The sequence below is a fragment of the Cricetulus griseus genome, assembly GCF_003668045.3.
Source record: "Cricetulus griseus strain 17A/GY chromosome 1 unlocalized genomic scaffold, alternate assembly CriGri-PICRH-1.0 chr1_0, whole genome shotgun sequence".
Lineage (NCBI taxonomy): Eukaryota > Metazoa > Chordata > Mammalia > Rodentia > Cricetidae > Cricetulus > Cricetulus griseus.
The window spans coordinates 69943352-69963625 of record NW_023276806.1 but is presented as its reverse complement, the minus strand read 5'-3'; the positions used below and the strand labels follow the sequence as shown (position 1 = coordinate 69963625).

General features: G+C 45.7%; 1 protein-coding gene across 3 annotated transcripts in view; it reads right to left on the bottom strand.

The window, feature by feature from the left end:
• Positions 1–1207: 1207 nt before the first annotated feature.
• The window catches only part of Fhdc1 (FH2 domain containing 1), a 38873-nt gene continuing 19806 nt past the window's right edge, over positions 1208–20274 (bottom strand). For all 3 annotated transcript variants that reach the window (XM_027392964.2, XM_027392963.2, XM_027392962.2), the window contains exons 5-12: positions 15877–15962; positions 15678–15778; positions 13506–13576; positions 13309–13416; positions 11946–12016; positions 9737–9854; positions 6032–6196; positions 1208–3705 (exon numbers count right to left, since the gene is read on the bottom strand). In XM_027392964.2, coding sequence (XP_027248765.1) covers positions 1642–3705; positions 6032–6196; positions 9737–9854; positions 11946–12016; positions 13309–13416; positions 13506–13576; positions 15678–15778; positions 15877–15962 — 2784 coding nt within the window. In that variant the 3' untranslated portion in view covers positions 1208–1641. The remainder of the gene's footprint in view (positions 3706–6031; positions 6197–9736; positions 9855–11945; positions 12017–13308; positions 13417–13505; positions 13577–15677; positions 15779–15876; positions 15963–20274) is intronic.

Here is a 20274-nt window from a genome sequence, read left to right as displayed (position 1 = left end):
GGGGTTGGGGCTTTAAAAAAAAATCAAGAATTTCAAACATGTTTTCTATTTTCCAGGTTTAATGAAGAAGTAGTGTAAAAACAAAACTTTAAAAAAAAATGTGTGTGAGGCTGCTGAGGAGATGGGTTAGCAAGTAAGAGCACTGGCTGCTCTTCCCGAGGACCTGGGTTCAATTCCCAGCACTTACATGATAGCTCACAACTGTCTGTGACTCCAGTTTCAGGTGATCTGACAACCTCATACAGACATACATGCAGGCAAAACACCAATGTACATAAGATAAAGATTGAAATTAAAAAAAAATAAAAAGTAGTGAATGAACATTGGGCAATAGCCAAGCTCATGCTTGCATGACACCTGATCTCTGGTACACATTTTCCTGATATTAACATTTCTGAAATCTGGTTTTCTTGCGGGCGGGAGTCTGTTTAAAATGAATAAACCAACCTCAGTTCAGCTTTTCTTGGGACTTAAGAAGTACTGTACCATGAAGAGAAGGTGCCATCACAAAGCTGGAGCTGGGTGCTGTGCTTTGTACCCACTGATCCAGCACTCAGGAGGCTGAACCAGGAGGATTCCAAGTAAAAAGGCTAGCCTAGACTGCACACTGAGACCCAGTCTCAAAAAGCAAAACAAACTAAAATAACGGGGTGGGGGTGGAGCACTGAAGCTCCAAGAGAGAAGGAAGCTTGGACCACGGAAAGGGTCATTTCCTTCTCCATCCAGAGGGACAGGAGAGAGCAATCACCACTCAATGGCATAGATGAGAAGCTGAATGGGAAGACATGCTCAGCTGAGCAGACCCTTCGGCCTTCCCAGTAAAACACAACGCAGACTGTGAAATATCCAACACCCTACAAATTGGCCCTACCTTCAGCGTGAACTTCCTTACAGCCATGGGCTCCCCCGTGAGTCCTACACCCACGGGGCCCCCTGACCTCACAGTAGCATCAGATTTCTAGTCTGACATCCTATTCATATAAAATCCTCACCAGACTCATTTGAGAACCCAAACAAGCCATAAAGTCCTCAAGGAGCCAGACCCAACCCTATAAACACCCAAGAGCCTGTGAGAGGCCACTGTTGGTTAGGAATGGTGTGTGTGTGTGTGTGTGTGTGTGTAACCCAGAGGCTGGGGGCAATAAGGTCCAAACATCTTCATATTAAGGATAATACCCCCTCCCCAGGGAGGCATTTCACTCTGAAAAAGGAACCAACTAAAACATCATTTTATTTTTATAATATTAAAAAATAAGTCTTTGATATATAAAAACTGGCCAGAAATTGTTTTTTACTTGTTACATAAGAATTGTCATCTTACATGTCCAGACTATCACCGGATCTTTGTCTTGGGGTAGGAGTTAGAGTTAGGGTCCTGAGTATGAATGACAGGAGGTGCTGGGGCCTGGCAAATAGAGCACTGTGCAGAATAGAACACTCTCAGCCTTAATTTCAAAGCAGAAGTCTGCACAGCAGGCTATAGATCTCCATGTACCTTTAGTGACGTGACCTTTAGCAGGTGGCACCTGTGAGTTGCTTAATGTGTAACAAGACATTAAAGATTGGCCTCTTGTTGTCCTCACCCCAGCAGCCAGTCCTGGCAGGTAAAATCCCAGAAGACAGAGATGTAGACAGGCCCCATCACTTCTGTAGGGGATGGAGGATCCTCCCTATGGTGGCCCGCCCTGAATCCTTCAGTTTGAGAGAGGCTCTTTCTGAAGTCCCTCTACCCTTCAGTGGAGTCTCTGCATTGGCACTCGTACCCCCAGAAGATTCAGGACACTTCTTGGAGGCCCTGGCGCTGCTGGCCCTCTTCAAAGTGCCACTGTCCTTGGAGGCAGAATCCTCAGGGCCACCTTTGACCCTAAGCTGCCGCTGCGAGACTGTCCTGGTGATGCCAGGGGCTCTGGATGCCGGTGGAGCATCCGTTCGCATGCACCGAGATGAGGAGGCCACTGTATTTCTAGCAAAGCTTGGGACCGGGGGAAGGGCTCGAGAGACACCGGGAGTTTGAGGAACCTTGGGCTCTTCCTTGGAGCTCTCGGGGTCTTCCGAGTTGGGGCTGCTGACCTTGTTTTCTTCGGGTTTCTGTCTGGGAATGTTTCTGAGGGGCTTGGCACTGGGCTTCCTGAATGAAGCCCTAGGCTGCACCGGGGCTTCCTTCCCTGGCCGCCCACTTATGCTGCCACTCGAGCGGGGCAGCCTGGGCTCCTCTGCCCCAGGTCCAGTCACGTGGGGCCTCTTGGGTGAAGTGTCGGAGGTCCCCCGCACAGAGCTCCTTCGTGATAGCAGTGTGTCTGTGCTGCTGGGTGTCTCCCGAGGGGAAGCCCTGGATGTCAGCTCAGGACGCTTCCAGGGCCCTGCTCCTCTGCTGGATTTGGAGATGGGCACCACCTTGCGCATGTGTTCATTCTCAGAGGAGTTCAAGGTTCTCACAGGCTTGGGTGCTGCCCCTTGGCTGCGCCGGACACTGGCAGGCTTTGAGACCCCCGGTGATGCCTCTTTGAGGGAATTTCTCTTTGGTGCTATGGCATCCTTCCCTTTGCTGGATCGGTCCTTTGGAAGGCCACCCTGGCAGCTGGGCTCACTCTTACTGGAGTTGGGAGCAGACAACTCCCCAGGGGGACTAGAAGCAGGGTTGGAGATCTGGCTACTGCCTGTCTCTCCAGCCCCAGAGGACACTGAGCCACCCCCTTCTCTTTCTTCCTCTTGCTCTTCTCCTCCTGGTCTGGAGTCAGTTCCCTCTGAATAGTCCAGAGTCAGTGAGCAGTCTGTGGTATCCGAGACATATAACACGGGCCCAGGGTCCTTATCTTCAGTGTCAGTGACAACCACAGACACAAGAGCCTCACTGCTGTGTTCATCAGAGCCAGCCTCGTTATTCTCCCCAGCTGGGCTGAGAACCTCCTGGGGAACTGTGTCCTTGGGTGTGAGGCTGTCACTGACAGTATCAAAGGACTGTGAGCTCTGATCCCCTGGAGACTGCAGCTTTGTGGGACAAAAGTCATTCAGAGTCAGTTGGGATGCCTCCTCCAGGCAATTGGGACTCTGGAGGTCAAACTGGGCCAGCCCTGTGACCAATTCATGCTCCCTAATGCCCAGATCCAATGGTAAGAGAGGAGGGCTTTGTGTGGGCCCCAAGCCCACAGGTTCACTGTTCCTTTTTCGGAGGATGCTCACCCTGCCTCGTCTAGCCAGTGGGAAAGGAGATGCAGGCTCCGCTCTCTGGGGTGTTGGAAGTTGACTCTGCCAGGCAAAGCTAGGGGCTTTCTCCTGGTTCTGTGAGGCCTGAGGCTCATGTGCAAAGTTAGGGTCATGGTTCTTCTGTTCTCTGGGCTCCATCCAGGCAATGATGGGCCGGGCCTGTCTGGGACTGCTCCGGGGCAAGCTGTTGAATTTGTTGGGGTCCTCTGGACTGCTGGTGGCACTCTCCAAGAAGGTCAAAAGCTCTCGGTCAGCAGAGATGCCCAGTGAGAGGCGAGAGCGACGGGTGTTGGGGGGCCGGTAGGAGGGGCTGGTGGGCCTGGGCTTCAGAAAGGATGGCAGGTCTTCTGTGCCCTTATTAGCCAACATCTGTACATCATTCTCGCTGCTGCTCCTGCCAAAGCCCCCGAGCTCCCCAGTTGTCCAGGAATACCGCTTCTGTTCCAGCTCCTTCAGCCTCTGTAGCTGCTTCCGCTCCTGTTCTTCCCGGTCATGGTTGTCCTAACAGAGTGGAGAGAAGCCAGCATGAGACACAGAGAGCCTGTATGCAATACTAGGCCCATTCACTGTGAGATTTAATGAGAGTTGCTTTCACAGACAGCCCAGGGTGCCACACAGACTCTGCCTTCTCCTGCACATGTGTTTGTGTGTAGGGTGAAAAAACTTCCCAAAGCAACTTAGGGATCTGACAAAGGTGCATGCTAGTCTTAGCTCCAAAAATCCATCTACAGTTTTCATTTGATTCCTTGGCCCAATGTCCAGCTTCCAGTGTGGGCTATGATTCCATATATGTATGCAGTCTCAACCCCAGCAAAGCCACCTAAGCAACTGTAGAGAGGTAAATACCACAGATGCTAAAAGAGTGCACACAAAATTGTCAACCCAGTTGCGTGGCTCTTTCCATCTTCCTCCATAAGTCAATGCACATATACTCATAAGTAGGACATTCTATTGATTTGGGTATATAAACATATGCCAAAGACATTGAGAAACACTTTTCATCATGTTCTTAGAGAGCTCCCTGAACAAAAATAAGTGAACAAATACAAAAATGCCCTAGTGGCTCTGCCACACACCTGGAGCAGAGGTGACAGCATGCTCCTCATGCTCAGGCCCATCCCCATAATCAGACAAGATAAATGTGTGCTTTACAAATTCTTCAACCATCTACCCTGTTGGTTCCAATGACATGGAGCCAAAATGGAGACACCAAAGTGTCCTTCACTTTGTGTCTGTGTGATCCCATATGCTGCTGCACCTCAATACATCCATGGTATTTAGTCCTGGTTCCCCCTTGGATACCAAATCTGAGGATGCTCAAGTCTCTTATGCAAAATTGAACAGAATTTGCACATAGCCCATGCATATCCTCATATATGCCTTAAATCAACTCTAAATTACTTATAAGTAGTGCAGTTTAAGAGTTACATATGGATTGTTTAAGGCATGACAAAGAAATCTATAGACATTTAGCATAGATATAAGTTTTAAACACTATTTTCAACTTGTGGCTGGCTGAATCTGCAGGCGTGGATATGCAGAGACAGCTGTATTTGTGTTATAATTCGTGAGTTTCTTTGGGGTTCTGAGGCCCACATAATCATGTAGTTATGCGGACACCTCAACTTTGTTATTGTTAGCAGTTTTTATTTGACAATAAGTTTCCTCTTCCAGTAGGCTTTCCTTTCCAAGTTCCTGTGGAGCTCTGCCTGGGGAGTCTTGGCTCCTCCTGCAACTGTAGCCACAGCCTCCCTAGAGTCTCCAAGCTTCTCAGCTTTCTCATTTTAAGCCTTCCCATAGTGGGGGTGGCCTAGGCCCAGACTCTCATGATAACTTGGCTGAGAGCATCTCACAGTGGCCTCACAGGCCTGCAGTATCCAAATGGAGAGTGAGAGTCTCAGAGGCAATCCATTTGACTCTGGCCAACCCCACAGCCTCCCATAGCTGAGCTCACTGCTTGGACAGCAGCATGTTAACGTGGCTGCAGGCTCAGCTCCCTTCTCTCAGCTAGCTGGAGAAAGGAGTGGATAGGAACCCAAAGGGATTCTAAATTTATGAGAAATTTGGCCAGTTCTTTCAATAAATCCATCTATGGGCAAGCCTGCCTTCCAAGCCACAATAGTGTGAGCCCCAGGTTGAATCCTACACAATAAGTAAATGAATAGGCAGGTAAGTAAATAAAATATGGTCAGCAGATGAATTAGGGGTAGCTGGTTCCTCGGTATCACCTGAAATATATGGAATCTGAGGTACTTTTGTGTTTTTATCGACAGATAAATGTTTCATTTACCAAGGCCCAGCAAGCTAACAAGTTTTCTGGTTTCTGAATTCAACTAAGAGACCACAGCCTGAATGGTTAAGGTGACAGGCCCCCTCAATCTGGGAGACCGTCAAGGTCTTGCTACTAAGAACAGCATGGTCCCCATGGTGCTGATGGCTCTGGAAATAGGCAAGAGGAAGGGCTCTTTTCTAGGTGACTCAAGCCTCGCTAGAGACTGACACTTCCTCCTAGGGAGGGGCTGAGAAAAACAGTCAGGTGTGCAGGAAACTTCCAAGTCTCATCAACATAGGCTAGCAAAATGCTTCTAGGGTATTCCACATGCTATGTGATCAGCGAAGGTCAGAGTCACTGTGACAGACTCCTGATGCTACAGCATAGCCACCTCCCACTCATCCCTACCGAGAGGCTGGCACAACACCTAGCCAGATGGTTCTGAAACCAAAGAACCAATGGCCATCTTTCTGCCATGGGCAGAGGACTGGGTCAGGAAGCAGAAAAATGAAAATCCCAAGGATCCTGGAAATAGGGCAGTGCCAACAGACATACCTTAACTGCTTTGTTGAATCTGGTACAGAAGTCTCTGAATATCTGGAAGCATTCATCCAGTTTCATCGTTTCTTTGTCTTCACAGAAAAAATCTATAAGGGTGTGAGCCTCACCCTGCAGCTCCCGTTTCAAGAGTTCCAGCTCCGACAACTTTTCCACGGCAAACTAGAGAGAAGCAAACAGGGACACGTGGTAAACAGGGCCTGCTGAGGTGGACATGCTGTCAGGACTTGATTTCAGGTCTCTGGAAAAGGAAGCCTGCAAAGGCCACTCAGAGCCAAAAGGAAAATGAGTCAACCCAAAGCAAACCTCAAGAGAACAAGGTAACCTCCTACCTTCGACCCAGAAGCCACAAAAGGAACTGAAGGAGCCAGGAATACTAGTGTACACCTGTAATCCCAACATTTGGGAGATGGGGACCAGGGGATTAGGAGTTCAAAGCCAGCTGATTCACATAGCAAGATGCTGTCTTTAAGTAAATATGAGAGCCTTAACCCATAGAACGTCACTGGCCAAAGTTCACCGTTAAGACCACTAGAAGACTTGCCAAGGAAAACAGCCTGTCGTCATTAAGAAATTCTGCTGTAGTTGTTTTTCCTCCTCTTAGATTATTCTTTGGGCCAAGGTCTCAGAAGTTAACTTGTCCTGACAAGCTGCCCTCGTTGTCCAGCTGAGAGGGGATCTACACTTAATCCCAAATAAACTCTGCTGGGTCACTGTCCTCACTGCCCAGGATGGAAGCCTGGAGCGCTACCAGAGACAGATTGCCCCACATGTAGTAGGTTTGGGGTGTATCATAACTCCCCAGTTCTGATTGGCGGGTCCCATTCCAATTCCCACTTTACTGTTTGACTTTCCCGGGTTCCTCTGGGATGTGTCAGTTTCCAAGGCCACCACAGATTTTAGTGCTACTTCAACAAGTAGTGGGGGGTGACAGAAGGTCGCACATCCCCAGCATGCTTCCGAGCCATCTAGAATGGGGTTTGTGATGTCCAAGGATCACAAGCAGTTAGTTCCCTTATACAGGTTAGTGACAGGATACGAACCACAATGAGGGAGCAGTATGGGGAGAGGAACGGGACTGGATGTTTGAAGTACCTCGTGGAAGTCTTTCACTGTTGGCCTTGTTTATAGGCTCCTATGAGGAAGGGATGTAGGGAGTGTACTATTTCATGAAAGGACTCTTGCGTTCATATTTTAAGGAAGTCTATCCATGAACAAGTTCTTGTGGAGTGAGGGGCTGGGCCTAAGTTGTGGGAAAGAAACAGGTTCTCTGCTTTGGGGGAGGGGAGCTGCTGTCTGTGCGCACTCAGCCAGCTAGAGAGCACAAATGGAAATTCCTATCAGACAGAAATTCCCACCAGTCCAACCACTTTCCCCTTAGTAAGCCTTTACTTAAACCAGATACATTCTAGGGGTGGTGGGGAACGAAAACTATTTAGGAAAGTGAATACCAGAGACAGTAACCTCTGAGTCAGTGGCCCAAGGCAGTGAGAGCCTTCCCCGTGTATTTCCTTCATAGAGAAGAGGGTATTCACAGAAAGATAATTCTTTGTCATCCTTCTGCATGGGGGAAAAAAAAGGACTCGAGCCAAGAACAGCTCACTGTGGGAGAGCGGACCTCTTGATCAGAATCTGCACCTCCTATGACTGATCTACAGATCCCATGGGGATAGATGGGTACCAGGGTGGAAAAGCCTGACAGAACCCAAGTTGCCCTCAGCACCTGGGAAAACCTCAGTCTGAATGTCAGCCTGAAAACAACCGCAATGGAGTTTGACACCATAAATTCCATAGCACTTTGCACAAAACCAGAACGAAGCTGTGCCAGCCAAGGAGCTGACAATTTAGCATCTGTGAGGTGAACTTGCACTTTCATCACTAACTGGCTGGCCTGCTGTGTGTCAAAGTTCAAGGCCCATATGTCTCACCCAAAGAAGGTCAAAATGATGAAATAAAGCAAAAACAAACAAACAAACAAACAAACAGAACCCTAGGAAATGTTTTCTGTACCTTTCTGCTTAAAAACCTTGCATAAGGGCTGGAAGGACTTACCCAGCATGTGTGAGGTCCTGGGTTTCAATCCCTGCACATACACAAACAAACAAACAAACCCAATTGTCAAACAAAAGAGAAAAGCCACAAGTCTTAACCAGCTCTGCACTGCTCATAGCAAGATGTGTTGCCTTGACTTTAGACTAGTGTTCAAGGGCCAGTGACCTGAGCCCCCTCCTCCAGCCCTGTTCCAGCCTCATCTCACTACCTAGAAAATGCCCATCTGTGTGGTACCTTCTGTCTATGCAGGTTATAAAGGCCACTGAGGCTAGAGCTGTCACTTAAAAGTCCTGTCCAGCAGAAACAAGATTCCAGTCTCCACACTGTTAAAACAAACATGACCAAAAATAAAAATAAAATGTTTAAAGAGCTAAAACAAGGTTGCCTCTGATCAGCAGCCCAGTGGTGAAGAGTGGGCAGCCCAGTCTTTATATTGGAGATCTTGTACAAGATTACGTCTAGAGGTCTATTTGGGGTTGTGTGCTTAGCATGTATAAAGCCGTAGGTTCAATCCCCAGCACCTCCAGGACAGAAAGATTTAGCATAAGATCTTAATACTTAAAATAAGAACTGGGCTGAAGGAAACATCCAGAGTCTAGATTTTTAAGTGTGAGAGTTCTTCTTCCATGATTTTGGCTTTGTTTCATGTACCTGGCCACACTCATTACTGCTCTGTATTCAGAGATGGCAAAGGCAGCCTCTGCATCGCTGCGGCATTGTGGGTGGCACTGGGCATGCCGCTCAGGGTGCAGCACCTGCCTAGCAGGCATGAGGCCTTGGGCTCCAAACCAGTGGAGGCTTGGATGGCCACACAGCCTGCTCTTGCCTCCTGCCTCGGCAACCCTGCTGTGGCTCAAGGGTCTCACAGAAGGCTGGGTGCACCAGGATGAAGGTATCACTTTGTTTTTCAAATAAGGAAGATAAAAAGAAGTACGTCAGACTATGTGATTAGTGAGTCACACTGAGCTGTCACAAACAGATCCACTCTACTGGTTTTTGTTGATGTTGTTTAGAGTGGTTCCTGACACACCCTGTGGGCTGATGTATTCGGGTGCTAATGGGTGCTGAAGCTGTCTGTGTGTGCCCTGTTGCTGTCAGGAGAAATTGCCACAGGTTGCCTGCATATCAAATGTATTAGCTCTCAGCTCCTTCTCAAGCACCGTGCCTGCCTGCACACCACGTCCCACCATGATGAAAATGGACTAAACCTCTGAAACTATAAGCTAGCCCTGATGAAATGTTTTCCTTTATAAGGAAAAAAAAAAAGGAAGAAAGAAATCATGACAGGTATAATCGGTCTCTCTCTTCTACAGAAACACACGAAGGATCATCAGCCGTAGCTCTCCGGTGTCAGGATGTTCTGCGGAACTCTCTCCTATTGTCCAAAACTATAAAGGGTACAGAGCCAAACCTCAAGCTGCCAGGCAGAGTCCCAGGGTGAGAGGCCTGGACTGCCACCATTCAGCAGCAAAAGCCCTTTCCCGGAGCAGATTCCATGCAGATCAGCATGACCATCCTCTGCCATGAAAGGACAGTGGGACACAAGGATCCTTGTATTCACTTGGGGGAAAAGCATGATTGAGCTCTTGCTGCCTCCACCAAGCACATAGGCCGGCCTGCTGAGACTGCCGGTCGATGAGAGGGACTGACCTGGAGGAAGTCTTCCATCTGCTGAAACAGCTCCTGGTCCCACTGGATGTTTTCCTGCAGCGATTTTGTTCTGACAGAGAGTGAGTACAGCTCTGCCTCAGTGACATCCAGGGATAATCTGGAGAAGGAAGGGCAGAGTGAGCAGCTGGCACCAAGACATCATGCGTCATGTGGCTATGCCAAACAAGACCCATCTTTGGCCAAGCCTGGGACAGGGGAGCTGCTGGGATCGAATCTACCCACTCCCATGTTTAGACTCCAAGCGAGTCCCCACCCATTTTTTAAAGAGGCAAGTGCTTCCTTAACACCCAGACTTAAGCAAAGCAGGCTGCCAGCCAACCCAGACCACAGAACTGCGGGAGCTCTTCAGACAGGCAGGCTCAGCACCTCTGTGCAACAAGCATCAGAACTAAAACCCCGTGAGATTCAGAGCAGCTGCTTTCCTTGTGCCAGGAGCTAGGCAATGGAGGCTGATGTCCACACTGCCTCTTGTGGGTCACGGGGAGCCAGATTCCACCTCCCTCGTAAGTTACAGAGAAACTAAAACATGGCCAACAGCGCTGCAAATGAGTGATTGGATTGTCTACTGTGCATTTGTTCTACCCATCATTCCAGATCAGCAGAACAAACACCAAGATGGTTTTGTCTCCAGGGAGGGGAGAAGATGAAACCCCAAACCAGGGGAACTTTGGACATTTGGATGCATTTATGTTGCTATTATGAATTTTAGGTGTTTTGCTTTTTCCAACTCTACTGGTCTTTGGAAGCACCTAAAAATTCATTGTACTTCGCTTGTGTATGTCATCCACCTTTCATTTCAAATAAACAAACCTGACTGGGAGATGATTCTCTAAGACAATGGTGTTCTGCTAACACTATCCAGTACCAACACGAAATGCTAACTCAAAAACATAACATTAATTTTCTTTACATATGTGCAATACTTCTATAGTATTAATAGTATAAAAACACTTGCATATTAATTTCTTTTAAGAATTAAAAAAGTTTGTATGTTACGTCTGTTTTTTTCTTGGAGCATAATCTAGTGATCTGTAAACATGAATTATGAAGTATTTAGTCTTTGCACTGGTAATCCTCCTGTCTGAAAGACATATTATCTGTGGTTGGATGTCAATAACAGATACTGTCTAATGACAGGACTATGAGCTGTGGTTTATTCCTTTATATGCATATGGTTCATGCTGTCATGGCTGGCTATAGTCACTCATATAATAAGGACATTGTATAGCCAGCCATTGTGTCATTTGCCTGTAGTCCCAGATACTCAAGAAATTGAGACAGGAGGATCATTTTAGCCCAGGGATTCCAGGCCAGCCCAGGAAATATGGTAATGGCTCACTTAAAAAAGTATATGATATTATTGGTTGATACAAACAGTGGTGAGCTGAGCCAGCTCATCAGAGGCAATCGTGTGCATTTCTTCCCAATGCTGTATTAAGTAATTCTGTGCTGGTGGCCAGAAACCAGCCAGTCTAGCAGTGTTAAAGGCACAGACATCAGCAAATATGAAAAATCAAGACTTTTTTCTTGAAGAACTGGCCAACTCTAGTGTTTACTGGAGGATGCATGGGTCTATTATAAGTTAAATAACAAAATGGATGTAATATGCACACAGAATCCTGTTGCATTAAAACATGTATCTATATTAGGTTTGGAAGCAAATTAGAGCAATACAATTAGGGCTTCATGCTTGGTAGACACTTTCTCTGTAAAGCTGAGTGACTAATTTAGAATCAAGTCCTTTCACAGGCCTTGGTGTGGTTCCAAACGCTTTTAATGCAATAAAAAATAAATGTACCATGTTGGAGTCCATAGGGAAACAGTGATGTAAAGTCCTACAAGTTTGATTCAAACCAAATCCCAAGGTCCTAAGCTGTGCCCTTTCAACCTCTTGGGTGTGGGAGGGATTTGATTGTCTGATCCCTATTTTTCTTATCCTGGATGGTGCTCTTTAGAATAGGCTAAAATGGTTTCTTTTAGTGTAAAGATAACAATCAGTTGTTCAAAATCCCCACATTTCAAAGGTGTGCACACACTGTACCAAGCACATGGAAAGGAGGAACAAGAGGAAAGGAAGGTTTCAACAAGAGAAGCCGTCTCAGAGTTCAGACTGCAATCTGAGAGCACTCTGTCTTTTTCACGGGAAGGCAGTCAAGGAAACCAAGTCGCACTTTGTCTCTGTGCTCACCTTGACGTCTCCTGCACATGCTGCAGCTTCTCAGAAAAGTGTAGAAGTTTGGCATCTTGCTTCTGGGCTTCCTGGAACAAAAACAGACTTCCATCTTAATAAATCTGGGAGGGAAACCTCGCTCCCTTAGAGCTGCAGAGAGCCTTGGAAACAATACTTAGTTTTCAGTTTGTTACATTGAAATCCATTCCCCCAGACATGAACTTTGATACTCCTAAGATTTACCAGAACTGCCCCCCCACCCAGGGTTCAGGTACCTTTAACCTTCCCAAGACAAACAATCCCACATGAAATTCAACTCAATGTGCATTGAAACTCAATGGAATGAGGCAGCAGCTTAGCGCCCATTGTTTCCAAGAGAACCCAATATACCCTGCCTAAATGGCAGGCATCTCGGAGAGCAAGCTTTTCGATAAGGGTAGGAGATGGATGCCTTTGACTGTTAAACCAGTTTGCAAACCAACTTTAATGAGAGGCACAGAAGCCAAGGAGGTGTCTGGATTCTTCAGCTGTTTGGAGGCTGACTTGGGAGGGACAAGAGGGAAGGAACCTAATGAGGGGATTCCTTCCTACAGAAGTAGGGCCCAAACCACCTAGAGTCAATGCCCACATCTGTCACATAGAGCCCCACCAGAAGTGTTTCAGGCTGGATAAGGAAACAGTTTCTTACTTCAGTGCTTTGAATACTGACTTTCCAATCCAGTCCTGAGGACTAGAGGCCTGGGCGGGGAGACAGTCTTGGTAGACTGCTTGCCCAGCATGCTAAGACCCTGGTTTCCATCCCCAAATTCCAAAGAAGACCTACAGATAGAGCCCGACTCCAAATCCTACAACAGTGAACAGCACTCTCATGCACAGTTCTCAAGAGACTGGTCACAAATCCTATTCATCTTACTTGAAGGTTTCAACACCTAGCCTGCTACTCTCTACCTTTACAGGGGTTATCCCTTCTAGCTTGCACCAAACAATTAGACAGCTATGGCCAGGATGTCTCCCCAGACCTCGTCCTTGCTCTTCTCCAACACAGCCTTCACCGTGTTTATTTTTTCTTAAAACAAAAATCCTGGTCATGCTATTACTGTGCACAAACTTCTACCTGCTTCCCGTGGCTAAACCATGACCTCTAGATAGCACCTCTGATGTTTGAATCTTTCCCTACTTTCTGAACCAGACTCATTGCCTCCATTGTCCATCCACTCCCCTCCAGTAGCTCAAACTGGGAATCCACAACAGAATCCCAAACCAGAATCTTCTTGGTATATTCCTTGTCCTTTTTCTGATTGAGAAACCTTCTCTTGCCTGGGAAAACCACACTGTTTCCACCAGGTATACACAGGTGTTCCTTTCTCTCTAACTCACTTACCTGAGCGACAAAATGCAGAAGATTCATCCCAGGTTTGTTGGCCTTTGTGTCAGCCAATTTGAGTAAAGAAGACAGTTTAAATCCTACAGCATTGCCGGCATACCCTCCCTACAGAAGACAAGGCAAGAGAAGAAACACGTTGAGCCTTCAAACAAATGAATGTGGCAGACACACATCTTGCTTTGGGTTCTACTTACTGCATTCATGATATTCCCAGCCTGGAGCACCAAGTGTAATATTGAATGTAGCTCCTCACACAACATCAGCTCTGTCAAAAGGAACACACCACTGCGCCTTAGAAAGACCTCCTATGCACAAAAGACAGCTACCACATCCAAGTTCAAATGTTTCTGCAGTAAACTCTGACCCCAAACCAAATACACTCTCTTCTGTAATCATGTTTATGATAATAGAAATATAATATGATCTATGTCCTTGAGTTTAGCTGGGGATCAAACATGTAGGGCAGTTAAACACCACAAAGTCATTCACTGACAATTTTCAAGTCCCAGAAAACACAGCAGCCCAAGGAAACACTGTGCTGTGGAAACTGACACTGCCTGCCTCCTCTTCAGTAGTTAATTCTTTGAGTTTGTTTCCTCCTTTCACTCCTTTAGGACTGTATTCATGAAACATGAAAACCAATAGCCAGCAACATTTTGCTTAGCCAATGAGTTATGAAAAGATAAAAAATAAACAAGCTGGGGTGTCATGTAAATAACTTGCAAACCACCAACCCTCAAGTCCCTGGTATCCAAAATATCTTTCCATTTTATTCAAAACATATTTCGTTTGGATTGGCTGAAGGCTGTAAAAGAGAACTTATGGTAATATATTGGTAAACTCATTCTTTATTAACACAAAATCTCTTATACATGTCTATAAAGAAACACAATTAAAAGTATATATTTGGAAAGCTAAAACAAATAACTTAGATATTAAAATGACAGCACAGGTAATAAAATGTCACCTATGATATTTGTAGGTCACTATTCTCCACTAAGTCTGGTATTACTTTCAAAACATCACATTTGGATGAGTGCCTGTATTTTGTTATCTAAGAAGGCCAGTTTGGGAAGGTTACAAAGATAAGAAACGTTTCCTCCATGCCCACAAATTTATATTGCTCAATACGAAAACAAGCTTTTCCAATGCTGTTTGAACAGGAAGCTCGGTCCTTTCACAGCTGCTGCAACAAATAGCCTCGGAATGGGAAGAACTGAAAGAGGTCTCCTGATTGGAGGAAGACAAATTCCTTTTCATTCTTAGTACTGCTCCAACATGAAGAAAATGTGACGGACTGGAGGGAGAGCTTTCCTCTCACCACAGGCAAGAGCAACTGAACAGGAACACCAAATAGGAATAGACAGTTCCAGAAAAACAACAAGAGAAGTAACTGGAGAGCTGAAAATGGGAAGGTGGGTGGACCTGCCTGTGCCAGAGTGGAGAGTGCCAGGGAGCTGCAGCGCTGGCAGCCTACACTTTCAAGACACTCAAAAAGTCAGAGACAAAGGCCCTAGCCCTGGGAGGCAGACCCCAAGAGAGGAGGCTGGGCAGGAAAAGCTTAGCTGTTTTACGAAGTGAAAGGATGAGCTGAACCAACTCAGACTTAGCAGACCTTCAACGCTGGAGTCTAGAGGGGTGGGAGGTGGGAGAAGCCACAGAACAGAAACCTCAGAAGCCCTGCCAGGAAAAGGCACAATGCTGCAGCCTGGGAAGGAGGCCTGCCTGTTTTTGGAAGACTAGTCCCAGTCAACAGAGAAAGATACAGACAGTCCAGGACACAGGCATCGTGCTTCCATGTACTACACATTGGTACATGACATGTACCATACACATTCACCAGCATCGCATCCCTCATAGTATATGCCAAACTCCACACGTAATATATAGTGCACACAGTACATATTAAATACCACAAACTCCACAGCACCACACATCAACATAATACAAACACTTTATACCATATACACAACACACACTATACTACATACCACAGACATCACATACACACACTTTCACACCACAGAGAGAGAGAGAGAGAAATAGAGAGAGAGAGGGAGAGGGAGGGAGGGAGGGAGGGAGAGAGAGAGCAGGGAAAGCTAACCACATTGAGAAGTAAGACAGGCTGCTACTTGCAAGGTTTACTCTGAAGCCTGAGATGAAAGAAACTCTCTTCCATGGAAAGATAATATGCAAATGGATGTTCATTACTTGAACTGCATCCCTCCTTACACCTTTTTCCCTTTTTAGGTGATCCAAAAATGGGATTTTCCCATTTTCAATTTTATCTGAATTTTTTTAAAAAAGATAAACAGCTACCAAAATTGATGAAAACAAACTATATGCGAACACACATATTCAATTACCTTTTGTAGCCGTTCTTAGAATCGTTATGTCTTTGAACAGAGAAGAGCAAGACGGCAAGAATTCCTTTTTTAGCACCATGGCTTCGATCCGAAGTGAATAGCTAAAAAAACAATAAGAAAATAAAATGAAGTAAAACAGTAGCAGGAATCAGTAACAATCCGCTCCACAGGGAACATTGGCCAGGGATTGCAGCCTTACTTTGGCACCTGAATCAAGCAGTACAGAAAGGAGTCTGCCAGAGAGAGCTTGGACGCATCACCGTTAAATGTCTTTAACTTCTTTACCTAAAAGACAAAGAAAAGGGGAGAAGACAAAAAAAATCATTGATTAAAATTTAGTATTACTTGAAATTTTGTCTTAGGATCATCCTAAGAAAATAATGTTTCAGTGCTAAATTCAAATTAATAAAATGTAGATCTAAGAAAAAGGAATCCACACCTACTACTGTGTTATTTTTTGCTTGCTTGTTTATCCATCTTCAAATCTGGGATGAGCCCAGGACCCTGAGCATACTAGCCAACTACCCCACCACTGAGTTCCAGGTCCAGCTCTGCTGCTGGGTGGGTAAATGCTGTGGCTGGGAACCACGCTGACAGAGAACCTAATGGAGAGATGGAGAAGATTTTCTAAATTCTAAAGGCACACTAGTGACTGCTACACCAAGAGAATGGTGTATGTAGAGGACACAGCCTGTAAGAATGATGAGATGACCTGGGGTCCAGGTTGCCTTCCCTGAGGAAGGGGCAGGTAAAATATCTTGCACACCAGTGGGGGAAAAATTAGGTTCTTTCTTGCTGTGGAATAATCTTTTTTGTACACTGTAAATATGTATTGCTCTCATTGTTAATAATGAACTGACTGACCAGTAGCTAGGTGGGATCTTTGGGGCAGAAAGAATGCTGGGAAGAAGAAGAAAGTAGTAAAAGAATTTCAAGGAAAGAAGAAGATGAACTTTCAGTACTGAGAAGAGGTTAATTCAAAACGTAAGAGTTAGCTAGCAACAAGTCTGAGCTATTGGCTGGCATTTATAATTAATAAGTCTCAGTGAGTGTGGTTATTTGGGAACTGGCTAGCAGGACAGAAAAGTCTGCCTATACTTTCTCTCTTGGTGGCTGAACTAAATAAACTCATTCTTTTCTTTACTAATTTCTTTCGCAACAAGGCAGCAGGTTGTGGATCTAAGGGACAATAACTATTGTTTTTGTTTGTTCATTTTGAATAGGGTTTACTATTTAACCTAAACTAATCTCAAAGTTTTGATCCTCTTGCGTCAGCCTTCGGAACGCTAGGATTACAGATGTATGTCATCTGACCTGGCTACTGCTTCCCACCACCCTGTGATGGGATAAAGGCCAGGGCCCAGGCATGGGAAGCTTGTGCTCTACCACTGGGCTACCCCAGCCTGGACTATGCTATTGAAATGAGTACAGGTTGGCTCTCCAGCAGGTAATGAGAAGGAAAAGAGCTTCAACTGAACAACAGATGTTAAGATAGCTTCCTATGGAGACATTATAGGTTTAAAGAGAAATCAGGCACTAGGGAAATGTATGGAGAGCTACAAAGATGACACCAACTAACAATCTAAGCAACTGAGGAGAGGCTACCTTAAATGACCTCTCCTGATAATGAGATTGATGACTACCTTACATGCCATCCTATAGCCTTCATCTAGCAGCTGGTGGAAGTAGAAGCCGACACCCACAGCTAAACCTTGAGCTTAACTGGAATCCAGTTGCAGAGAAGGAGAACTGATGAGCAAAGAAATCCAGACCAGGCTGGTGAAACCCACAGAAACAGCTGGCCTGAACAAGGGAGAGCTCTTGGTCCCCAGACTGATAGCTGGGAAACCAGCATGGGACTGATCCAGATCTCCTGAATGTGGGTGTCAGCGAGGAGACCTTGGAAATCTATGGGGCCCCTTGTAGTGGATTAGTACTTATCCCTAGCATAGGAATGGACTTTGGGAGCCCATCCCATATGGAGGAGGGATACTCCCACACAAGGGGGTGGGCCTAGGCCTTATCACAAAGGATATGACAGACTCTGAAGACCCCCTACAGAAGGCCTCACCCTCCCTAGGGAGCAGAAAGGGTATGGGATAGGTAAGGTGTTATTTGGGGGAGGGCAGGGAAGGAGGGGAGGGAGAGGGAACTGGGGTTGACATGTAAAATAATCTTTCTAATTCAAATACAAAAATAATAAAAAAGATACCTGCCTATGATGTAGCTAAGGAAAGAACTGGTCTAGATGCCAATCAACAGGCAAACAGATAAAGAAAATATGAGATTACAGTCAATAGGGTATCACTCAGCTATAGAAAAGAGTTAAAGCCTGTCTTTTATAACAAAATGGATGGAACCACATGTCAAGTAAAGTAAGTCGGATGCTGAAAGACAAATACTACGCATTCTCTGACCTACAGGAAAGCTAAGAAATGTCTTACTGTAGAATGGTGATTAGTAAGACTTTCCAGGGGGAGAGCATGGGTAAAGGGATCCTGGATTTGATCAGTGCATCATGTTGTGCACATTATATGGAACCCATCAGTATATACAAGGAGTGCACTTACCTAATCAAAAGTAAAATACATAAAAATTATTTGTCCTATAAAGAGACAGGGAACCAAAGTCTATACAGTATGCAGATCATATTTCCATAAGTCAAGAAGAAAAGACCTCTACAAATCCCCCCAAACAATGTTACCAGTCGCTTTTCTTTCTACTTGCTCTTAGTTCTAGTTATTTTTACATATCTACAACGAACAGATTGCTACTATTTAAAAAAATCAAGCTAAATGAAGGTTTTTAAACACACGCACCCCCCCCCCGCCCCGTAGTAAAGAGTTATGATGTAGGTGTACGGCCAAACAATTAGCAGGCAGAGGTGGAGGCAAGACAAAGCTCTCAAACTGCATCAGACAGAAAAATCCTGCCTTCTCCACACAGAAAACTGGACCAAGCCACCACTTCTAAAGACACTCTCAGGAGTCTTTATGTGAGTGGTACCCTAGTTCCGTTAGTGACGGGCATAGCCCCTGCTTGCAGCTAACTGGTGACAGGAAGTACTGACCAATTTTACATTTTCCTACATGGAAAGGAATGTCCTTTCCTGGCTATTCAACCCAGGGTCTTGAAATGCTAAATACAAGATCTGCCGTGGAGCCACACTCTGAACCATGCCATTCTTCACAATGCTTGCTCTCTATAGCCACTCTCCCCCATCGTGATTGGCAACATGAGTTCAAGCCCTTTGAAGTAGTGCAAACTGCAATCTGTCCTGGTGGTACCCAGGAACCCAGTAGGCTGAGCTGAAGACCAGCTTATGCTGCATAGGAAGACCCTGCTTAGAAAAATCAAACACAAAAACAAAAAGGAAGATAAATAAAGGAGAGAGGAAAATAGAAAATTATAATTAAAAAACATGAAGGTTTTATTTTTTAAAACCTGCTAATTGACATTTTTATGTCAACTGTATAAAAATATCAAATCTAACAGTACAGATTCACTCTCTAGAGTCAGATCTCTCCGAGCTGTTTCTTCCTCTTCATTTTCCTCTCTCTGATGCTGGGATGGAACCCAGGGCCTCATTCTTGCTAAGCAAAGGCTCTGCTGCTATTGGTTTTGTTTGTTGTTTGGTTGTTTGGTTGATTGGTTGGCTGGCTGGCTGGCTGGCTGGCTGGCTGGCTGGCTGGCTGGTTGGTTGGTTGGCTAGTTGGTTAGGGCAGAAAACAGCCATTTGTAAAACTATATTTGACTCACTTTCGGAGAGCCATAAAGTGAATTTACCATTTTTAGCCTCGCTACACCTAAGGACTCAGGACACTTCCGGTTTAGCTCAACTCGAATTAGTGCCTGGCTGGTGAACTGAGACAGCCCTAGGCTGCAGTCTGATTCCTCCTGGAGCAGAGTTTAGCAGTTCGCTATATATGGGCAAGGGCAGAGTGAGGCCAAACCTTTTAAAAGACCCTGTGCTCTGTATGTGTGCAAAGCTTAGGAAAACAAGAGCACAGATTTCAGTCTGCAGCACAAGAACAGGTCATTCAACTAAACTTAAAGCACTTCTATTAAACATACACTAAACAGTGACTGAGCAAGGATTAATCTCCTTCACTTACGCAGAAGGCCAAAAATGTTTATAGATCTTAAGGGAATGGAGATGGAAGACAGAAATTTAAATGCCATGTATATAGTTCCCAGCAAGCCTTGTATTCATTAAGAGGGATTACTGTGCCTTCCCAATGGCAGGAAAGGAAGAGGAGAGGTGAGCAAACAGTAATTACTATGCATTCTATCATCATTATCAAAAATCACTCCTTAAACACTGTTAGGCATAATTTTGCTGGCTGAGCCAAGGGCCTCTCATTATGACCCCTGCTGTGCCCAGTTTTTATCCTAAGAGCCAGAACAAGCTCCTGAGATTCACAAGGCCAAAGGAAGGGTGGCCTCCTCATCCTGCCCATTGCACTTGCGCAGCCTCAGAAAGGCAGGACTGCCTCACAAACGTGGTGCCGTCTACAGGAGAGCCGGTGGGCGGCCAAGGAATGAAGAGGCACCAGAAGAGGGTGCACAACGGACTGCCCCCGTATTCAGAAAGCTT